Source organism: Vanellus vanellus, assembly GCF_965231255.1.
Source record: "Vanellus vanellus genome assembly, chromosome: 17".
Classification (NCBI taxonomy): Eukaryota; Metazoa; Chordata; class Aves; order Charadriiformes; family Charadriidae; genus Vanellus; species Vanellus vanellus.
In genome coordinates, this window is record NC_138922.1 from 8,656,545 (window position 1) to 8,666,224 (window position 9,680).

Below are 9,680 nucleotides of genomic sequence, written 5' to 3' on the forward strand. Positions count from 1 at the left end.
AGATGGGCGATACGCGTGAGGAGGCCGCCGAGCCGCCGGTGAGGGGTGGTTGTTGTCCCACGGAGGGGGGATCCCCCTCGGGCGCGCAATGGAGCGGCCCAGCCGTGGGCAGCGTCACGTGGAACGCGGAGTGGGAGGAGGAGGGGGGAGGGGGAAAAGGAAGGTAAAGAAAGGAGGTCACGTGACAGCGCCTTAAGGCCGGGGACCGTGACCGATCACGTGGGCTGAGGAGGGGCAGCGGCGAGAGCCTATCACGCTTGGAGGCGGGGCAAGGAGCAGTATAAGTGGAGGTCACGTGGCCAGCAAGCACGCGTTCCGGTTCCGGCGGGCCCTGTGAGGAGCGATGCGGCCTGTGAAGAGGGCGGTTCGCCCGGACCCGGCAGCGAAGAAAAAGAAAAAAATGACGAAAACAGTGAAGCGCTTCCAGTCGCGCGCGGAGGAGGAGGAGGCGGCGGCGGCCGCGGCTGAGCGGGCGGCAGCCAAGCAGGCGGCAGAGGAGGCGGCTCGCCGCGCCCGGCACTTGAAGGAGCTCTGCCGCGCGTCGGGTGCCGAGCGGGAGCTGGAGGAGCTGGTGTTCGGTGACAGCCTCAATGTGGAGGAGGAGGAGCTGCTGCAGCGCCTGACTGTTCCCCCACGGGTAGGGCTCGGGGCCCGGCGGGCGGCTCCTGCGCCGCGGCCTTCCTGGAGGCCCGGGCCTCGCCGCGGGGGGAGCGCGGTGCGGCGGCGCGGTCTGCGGTCCCGAGGAGGGCCCGGTGCTTCGGCTCCTTGTCCCCGCCTGATCCCCGCCGCTGTGGGTGTCAACAACCTGCTCTCATCCGTGGGCTGGGCTAAAATGGTCTGCTTGATTGTTTTCAGCTGAAGGCTACGGAGAGGAAAGGACTCCAGAAAGAGTCCAGTGATTCGGAAGTAGAAAATGAAGCAAAAAGTAAAACCTTGTCTAAAAAGCCAGCCTGGGTGGATGAAGATGATGAAGCTGAGGAAAAGTAAGTTCAAGCTTGCAGGTAGGAATTATACTTCAAGCTTAAGAGTGACTGTAAGGGGGTTCAGTTTGAATGATCTTCACGTTCTGTGTGTTCTTTCCCATTAGTGTTGATATGACCCATAGATATAGGAAAGACTTCATGAAAAGTGATGCTGAGAAGATACTTACTAAGAAAAAGCTAAAAAGGAGGCTCGAAGAACAGTGAGTTTCATTAATGTTTCTGTGGCTACCTTTACTAAGATGAGATAAGATACATCTGTGTGACATTCAAAGTCACTTTTTCTCTTTACCCACTGTAGTCATGTGGTCTGTTTAAAGCTAGTGCTGCTTATGGTATTTGCAGCATTCTTAAATAAAAAAAAAATTAAAAATAGTAAATAAAATGTACATTAGTGTTGTCTAGACTAAATTATTTAATACATGCTTTAGTAGAAATGCACAGATTAAGTTGTCCTCTAGGGAGTTACATCGGAAACTCTTTATAATGATGCATTGCTTTGTAAATAGGGTAATGTGAGATGCTGACTTAGAATGAGTGGAAGAATGAACTGAAATGTGAACATAGTCAGATAACAAAGCAGAACTTTAGATGCGTTTGGTATTAGCATATACTACTCCAAAAGATAGTGCTTTTATGTTTGGTATCAATTTTGCTTTAGTTTCACACTCATGAATTTAGCCAAACACAGAAAGCTGAGTGAAATTTTAAAAAACTTACATAGTAGTCTAAGTGAAAGTAATCTTGCAGAATTGTGACTGTGTGCTTTTTAAGTACTTAACACATAAGAGGAAATTACTTTCTCAGAAAAGTGTTTGTGTCTTTTTTTCCCCTCTTCCCCCCTCACCCTTCTCTTGCCAGGTTTCAGCGAGCTATGGGAGGAATTCCTGCCTGGGCTGATATAGAAAACAGGAAGAAATCCAAAAGGACTGCAAGTGATAGTAAATAAATCCATTACTATTCTATAAGTGTTCCTGTGTTTCCCTATTCAGCTTCTTGGAAAGTAATTCGTTTTGATGTTTTCTCAGTTTTGGTAGTGTGATAATATGCTGGATAAGTCAGCTTTATTCCTTGCTTCTTTGTGTGCTTTGATTTAATTTGTTTCTGTAAGGAATTTGTAGGTTTTGGTGTGGTAGTGTTTGTGGAATTAGCCTTTTCAATGTGCTTTGTCTTAATTAGGTGACAGTGATGAAGATGATGATTTGCTATGCAGGACTGGCAATTTCATATCAAACTCGGAATCCCTGCCAAGAGGTATTTTGAAGGTAAAGGCAAGCTTATCCTCCTGCCTTAGTTAGACCCTCATGCACACTTTGACTTCTTTGCTATTTGGGCAGTAAAATTAGTGATCATATGCGTTTCTTCTTTGTTTCTGTAACTGGAAACTCTTAAAGAGTAAACAATTGGACAAATTGGATAGTTCACTTAATGAAAGCATGAATCAATAAATTGAGATGTATTGTTTGACATAGGGATTATTTTATGTACTCTAAAGTAGCATCTTGTAATAGGATTTTAATTTCTGCATAGGAAGGATGGACTTCTCCCACAGCTTTGAGGCTACTGAAATGGTCTTTAAGAAGCAACAGCCTTAAATGAGAGTTTCTTACACTATCTCTTCTACAGCTATTTCAGATGAGTCATAGTGCAACTAGTTTTACATAGACTGTTAATTTCGAAGTCAGTAGGAAGTCTAGCTAGTTTATCTCATGTCTACACTGCTGCATTGAAGCAACTTACTGAACTTACTGTGTGTGTGTTCTGCTTATGTCATGCTGTCTAAAAGTTTGTTGTAGGGTTTGACATCCTGCTCTTGTAGAATAGAGCACTTGAATTGGCTGTTCATCAGCATAAGCAAAAGTGTGTAAGTTGATGGTTTTAGTTTTTTTTTTTTTTAACGGCTTGATCTTTGTTCTAGATGAGTACCTGCTTGCCTGCTAATCAGGAACGTTTTGCTAATGGAAAATTGGCAACTGTGCAGTTTCATCCATCTGCTCAAGTGGTCATGACTGCTGGACATGATCGATCTGTGTCACTCTTTCAGGTGAAGGATTTCATTCTATACTATGTAAATGGCCACTAATATGGCGGGTTTTTTTTATAAGTATAGCTGAGATAGCCTGGAATAACAGACTTCCTTTTCTCTCTTCCTGTGATGGTGTGCTCACAGAATGTAGTGTCTGTGGTTACAATGGAATTTCCTTGGTCGAAGGCATCTTGTTGGAAGAAATTTCCATCTGTGATTTCATACCAGCCACTTACAGAGTATAGGCAATCGTAGTTGTAGCAGAGTTTTTAGTTGAAGATTTGTTTTTAATGTTTGGTTTTAAGGTTTGCAGTGATGAGGACTAATGAGGTTTGTTTTTTTTTTTTTATGTTGTTTGTAAAGCCTGCAGTGTTGGGAGCAGTACACTTTCATTTAAAAATGTAATATTGCTGTAAAGTGTGGAGAGACTACTGCAGCAGGAAGGTACTTGTCCTGGGACACTCCAGTCTTACTCCTCTGAAAAACAAAAGATCATAACTCTATTTCAGAACTTTCAAGAGGGCCCAGTATCAGGGAAACAGACGAAGACACGAGTCACATTTAATATTTCCACGGGACTGCATGAAAGAACAATGTGAAGCAAACATTTCCATTTAGAAAACCACAATAAAAGTGATTATTTGAACAAAGAATGGGCAAGACAGGGAAGGGTAAGAGGTGTGAAGTATATCCAGGAATGCTAAGAGTGCCTGATATATAGGGTGAGGAGCCAAGAGCCTGGTTATTTGTAGATTGAGGAGAGAAGAAGAGATTAATGCTTCAAACTGGCATACCTCTTACTGTTCAAGTGTCTTGTGCTGGCTAGTTGATAGGAATTTTCTATGTAGAATTATTTGGTATGTTCCTTAATATGATAATATGTTTGTGTGTTTTGTTTTTTTTTTTGAAGGTTGATGGTATAAAGAATCCAAGAATACAGAGCATCTATTTAGAGAGTTTTCCAATCTATAAGGCTTGTTTCAGTGTTGATGGAGAACAAGTTATAGCCACCGGTACTCACCATAAAATGTTCTTTGTGTATGACATGATGAGTGGAAGTATTATTCCTATACAGAAAGTAAGAGGTACGTTTTATAGTGCTTTAAGTGTCTGGGCATAGTTGAAGCTGTCCCAAATGGAGATGGCGTATGAATTTTTCTTTAGCTTTAGTTTGTCTGGGATATTAGAAGTTAATTGTCACACATAAATAAGGTTGTGTTGTAGCTTTACTGTGACAGTGTATTATAGAAGTGAAAAGCTGAAGTGGAGTCAGGTCTTATTCATATTCATTGTACCTCTGAATATTGAGGAAAAAGAATAAATTATGCCAATTTGAAGTTCTGAATCTCTCTTTAAAGGTGTGGAGGAAAGATTTCTCAGAAATTTCGAAGTCTCTCCAGATGGATCATTCATGCTTCTAACTGGAACTTCAGGTTACCTCCACTTGTTGTCAATGAAGGTAGTTTCTTGTTGTGGTTCATGTAGCTTCAATTTCTTGGTGCCTTTTTCCTTTTGAATCTGCTTGCTTACATTTAATCTGAAGAGCAATCTAACTTTCAGATGAAACAAAGGTATGATGCACACTGTGACAGCCTTCAAAAATGAGCTGCTGAATCGACTAACTCTAGCTTTAGAAAATTATTTTGGGGTGCCTCTGAGAATTTTTTTTCTCACTGTGCAGTTCCCTTTGGGACTGGTGAGCTAAGGCCAGAGTTTCACGGGTTTTTAAGCTGTCACTGGAAAAAGTCATATGTCAATATTGTATTTCGACTGATGGCATGAAAACTGTGCTGGCAAAAAGGAATGGCCTCAGTATGGAAACAGGCATCTGAAGGCAGAAAAAATGTAGGACTGCTTTTATGGGAATAGTGCTAATGCCTGCTGGTGTACCATGTGCATGAATCACCATCTACTGTGATGCATAATGCATATAGAATTGTTTCAGTTAAATTTTAAAATGTCATATATTGAAAACTGGATTAGTTGTAAACTTCTAGTAGGCAAAATGCTCTATAAAAAAAAAAATCAGTTGCATTGTATAGTGAAGACCCTTCAGTGAGGGAGCAAATTAGTGTTTATTGAACTAGTTGTAGTTGTGCAGTAATAAATTGATCATGGACTCCTGAGCATCAGCTTGTGCTTTGGTCTGTAGGCACTGAAAATGTTGATGCTGTTCTTTTAATGTCAGTGTAGCTAACTTAAGATTTTCGTGGGACAGGAGTATGGAAACAACTTCCCTACAGATTTTTGGCAGAATCATTGTCACCATTGTTGTTCTTCATCCTATAGACAAAGGAACTGATTAGCACTATGAAGGTAAATGGAAGATGCACTGCATCTGCTTTCACTCCAGACAGCAGTAAAATATACAGCTATTCGAGTAAGTATTCTCTTTAACATCACTAATCGTAATTCCATTTAAATTGCATAAGTTTAAGTTTTACAAAGATAATTAAAAGGCGTTTTGCCAGTATCTAGCCTAAAAATACAACCAAGTGATCAATCATTAACTATTTTAACATGCCTTTGCTTGTTTTAAATACACTGTATTTGATAGTTGTAAATGATCTAAGTTGTTGTCTAATTAAATTAATTTTAACAAATAGACAGTGTGTTCTGTATATGTGGTTTCTATAATCTACTTTATTCTGCGACCAGAGGAAGGTGAAGTTTTCATTTGGGATGTGAGAAGCAGAAAGTGTCTACACAAATTTGAAGATGAAGGTTCTTTGGAAGGAAAGTGCATTGCTGTTTCAAAAAATCACCAGTATGTGGCATGTGGGTGAGTGACTTGGATTTGACATCTTCCTATCTCACTTTGAAGCTCTTCAGTAAACTTATTGGTGGCTTGTGAGAGTACAGGAACATGGAATAAGTTTGGTTTTAATGAGGTTAGAGTAGAGGTCAATAGGTGAATATTGCCTTTTTAATGATAATAATTTAATTTGTTCCATGTATATCTAAAATACCGTAACACACTTAATGCCAGTATCGCTTCTAATGTAGTAGTGTTGCTATATATGGTTTTAGCACTTAATTTTGAAATCATACTGACTGAAATCACAAATTCTGTATTACGAATGTTGATTCAAGGTCTTCCCCCTTTTCTCTTTCCCGTACTCCTAATTTGGCTTCTGCAGTATAGCATGTTAGCATTTGAAAAGGTACTTCAACTCAGAGCCACAAGCTTGAAAACGTTTGTCCAAATATACTTACCAAGATGCAACTTCAGCTAGCATATCAATCCTTTCAAATGAGACTAGCACTTAAGTACAGTATGCATTTTCTTAGCCTGCTGTAGAAAAGGTTTTTTAAGTGGACTTAACTCTACAGAGTATTAAAAAAAAAAAAATAATAAAAAAACAAAAACCAAAAACCCAAACAAACAAAAAAACCCAAGAAAAAATTTGAAACTATTTCAGAATCTTTTGATACCAATCTCTCATTGCTTTGAATTAGTTTTATGTAAAAGATGTGCTTATCAGGTCTCTCCACGGTTAAGTGTGTGTCTCTCTATGTAAATAAAAAAAACCCCTACAATAAACCAACCTCTCCACTAAATACTGTTATAAACTCTAAAATCAAGCTCCAAAGAAAATATCATTACAAATTCCAGTATGTAATTGGAAATTACCTTTTCAGTTGAATGATGGCTACAGATGACAAGGTACTATGTACTGTAAATATTAATTTTTGGTATAGTAATTGTTAATTTCTTTTTTCAGTTCAGCTTCTGGAGTTGTAAATTTATATACTACTGATGTCTGTCTCAAAGAAAACCATCCTAAACCAGTTAAAGCCATAATGAACCTGGTTACCTCTGCTACATGCGTGACCTTCAATCCCACCACAGAAATTCTGGCAGTGGCTTCCCGTGAAGCTGATGAGGCTGTCAAATTGGTATGTTCAGCTTTGTTAGTACAAGCTTTTTTGTTTCTTGATCAAAAATGTTCCTGGTGACATAATAACACTGATACTGAGCAGGTATGTGTACTGCAAAATCTGCTAGACTGAGCAGATCAGGACACATACAAGATACTGTATAAGGAAATAATTTTTTTTTCTTCAGAGAAGTTGTTGTGAAAATAATATCTTATGGTCTAGTTTACCTTTTTTTCCTTTTTTTAAGATGCCCTTATTTTAGGGCTGTAAATATAAGTCAGCAACATGTGTGAATTTTCAGCAGCTGTTAACTGTAACCGTCTTACAGTGTGGGGTTTTTCCTAGCTCATTCAGAATTTTGCCAGCCTTGTCAGAATTGTGGCCAACAGTGGAACTATTGAACTAATCTGGGGGTTTGAAAGCCTTTTTTTACTAGTAAGTTGTAATTACTTAAAAATAAATGAATTGCAATAACTGACTTTGTAGTGTGCTCCCTGCTCTTTTTCTCCAGTAGAACACTTTTGTAAAGTGGTGTAGGATAGGAATGTAACTGAACATTTGAACTTAACATTGACACTCAATTTTAAATATGTACTTTAACTTGAATTTTGGTGGCTTTCCTAATTGTGGTAACTAATGACCTTTTTCTCAATAGGTACACATTCCTTCATATACTGTATTCTCAAACTTCCCAGTGTTTAGAAGAAAACAGATTTATCTCGCTCAATCTATGGACTTTTCTCCCAGAAGTGGTTTTTTCTCTGTAGCAAATAACAAAGGCAAAGCTTTGTTATTTAGGTATGTGCTAAGTTTGTTTAATCTCAGATAACATGTTTGTATTCTGTAAGATGGGGCAGGTGACTGGTAAATGATAAGGTTTGACGTCATGATCTGAATTTTGCCTCATGACTTAAGTGTGGAGCTGGTTTTCCCGTCTGGAGAACGAATGAGCCTTGTTTATTGTCTGATTATAAAAATACACATTGCTGCAGACATCCCTGTCAAAACCATCATTATCCTTTTCTGAAATAACTGCTATGTAAAAAGTCAGATGCTCTCCCCATTAAAAAACAGATTAAAGAAGAACTTTACCCTTTTTGTGAGAAGGGAGAAGTGTGGGGTTTTTTTTCTGCTGATGTGGTCAGGTGTAAGGAGTGCTACAAACTCAGAGCAGGAATATTCCCTTTTTTTAAACTAAGTAACTTTATGTGATACTTGGAAAACTTTGCATTTTTAATGTGAGATTTTAACGATTTACAAAGTCTGACAGGGAGAATTTACAAAAAGATTGCCAAGCATGTCTGTACAAATTCATGAATGAATCTTGTGATTTGTCTTTTATTTGAACTTGAACTGTATATTATATTGGCACTTCAAGTAAATCTAGCATGTGGGTGATTGCTATCTTTTGCTACACCCGTGTTTCAGATTAAGAATACTCAAAGTAACAATACCAAATAGTTGTTGCTTGTTTGTGCTGTTCACTCAACAGGTTTCAACTTTTTTTTTTTTAAATTTTCAATGTCTCAACTTTTTTTTTCCTTCAGGCTGAAACATTATTCAGATTTTTAAAAGAAGATACACGAGAAAATGGACCAGTAACTGAGGTAAAAGTAGCACTAGAACTGTTGACAACACTGTCTTGACGAACGTTATTTTCACTTCGCTACCTCCACCTTTTCATAGATGGCAACAGGAAGCTCTGAAACCTGTGTAATCTGAAACTGTTCTGTCTGGATCTCTCCAGTAGTAGGCTCCACATGATGGGCAGGAGTCAGGCTTGTCTTGTCAGTCTCAGCTTTTCTAATAATACTCCTACAGGGACCTGGTAGTTCAACTAAACTTCTGCTCAGTCCTGTTGACAGTAGTTTTAAAAATCTGAGTATATTTAAATCAAACTCATAGGCAGTGTTGTTAAAAACAGCTGCAGGCTGGCAGATACTTGGCTTGAGTCATGTAAGTGAGCCCACACGAGTCTGCGTAGTTTTAGATTTAGGTAATGTAAATTACTGAAGTTTGAAGTGTAGCTTTGTGCAGGTATGATTTTAATGTACACTTTAACCTCTTCATGGAAAACTAGAAAGACCTGTAGCCTTTACAGTAATAAAATAGTTCTGTTTGACCCAAAGTATGTTAATGATTGGAAGCTAAACTGGTTCAGACTGGAAGCAGGCAGTCTTCTGCATTTTAAGCTTGCACAGAATTTTGTGATGGCTAAATGTTTCGAAGATACTAACAAAATTCTCTGTACTGATCTTTCCCCAGGTGTTGTAACCTGCAGATACAAGTATGCTGACAAAGTCAAACGAATTTTTTTTTATTTTATACAGAAGTTCAAAAATATAACATCTGTGGTTTTGAATGTTGTTGCTTAATAAATGTACCTGATAAGTTTCCAGGCAAGTCCTTTCAACTTTTTCCAATGTTTTGTGTAAGCAAATGATTAAGTAGATTTTAACGGTTGGCATTCAAGGTAATGTCTTCAAGGATTGCTTAAATGTCTGTAGTTATTATGAGCATATGAAGTATCCCAATGCTGAAACACAAAACATCAGTTCTGTGTAAACTGTAAGCTCTGCTCCACACGTTTCACTTGAGCTCTTCCATCAGCCAGGTTCATTTGAGGCTGGGTTGGAAACAGCATTTTGCTGACTGGAGGAGCAAATCAGCCTGAAACCCTGTTGATGCAGATGTTGTAGGTCAGCCCAGCTTGATGGGCCAGCTATAGCTTAAAGACATCCTAAACCGAAAGGTGAGAAACAGCCCCCTGGGTTGTTTACTGCCTCTTATGT

The 9,680-nt window shown here is 39.1% G+C and overlaps 1 protein-coding gene across 2 annotated transcripts; it reads left to right on the top strand.

Annotated features, from left to right (window-relative positions):
* The first annotated feature begins 322 nt into the window (after nucleotides 1–322).
* Nucleotides 323–9,281, top strand: UTP18 (UTP18 small subunit processome component). 2 transcript variants are annotated; one of them, XM_082492245.1, is made up of 14 exons: nucleotides 323–637; nucleotides 856–983; nucleotides 1,088–1,183; nucleotides 1,842–1,921; nucleotides 2,160–2,245; nucleotides 2,899–3,024; nucleotides 3,917–4,091; nucleotides 4,365–4,465; nucleotides 5,296–5,386; nucleotides 5,665–5,788; nucleotides 6,732–6,906; nucleotides 7,544–7,686; nucleotides 8,436–8,495; nucleotides 9,154–9,281. In XM_082492245.1, the coding sequence occupies exons 1-13, from the start codon at nucleotides 344–346 to the stop codon at nucleotides 8,458–8,460; spliced, it is 1,644 nt and encodes a 547-aa protein (XP_082348371.1). In that variant the 5' UTR covers nucleotides 323–343; the 3' UTR covers nucleotides 8,461–8,495; nucleotides 9,154–9,281. The 2 variants fall into 2 exon arrangements, with proteins under 2 accessions (XP_082348371.1, XP_082348370.1); XM_082492244.1 differs by having other exon boundaries at nucleotides 8,436–9,281.
* The last annotated feature ends 399 nt before the right edge of the window (nucleotides 9,282–9,680 follow it).

What these genes read in the sequence shown, in the direction of transcription:
- UTP18 (XM_082492244.1), top strand. Translation starts at nt 344, where the DNA reads ATGCGGCCTGTGAAGAGGGCGGTTCGCCCGGACCCGGCAGCGAAGAAA. An exon ending in GCCTGACTGTTCCCCCACGG is followed by an intron (nt 638 to 855) that starts GTAGGGCTCGGG and finishes GATTGTTTTCAG; the next exon opens with CTGAAGGCTACGGAGAGGAA. An exon ending in AAAAGGAGGCTCGAAGAACA is followed by an intron (nt 1,184 to 1,841) that starts GTGAGTTTCATT and finishes TTCTCTTGCCAG; the next exon opens with GTTTCAGCGAGCTATGGGAG.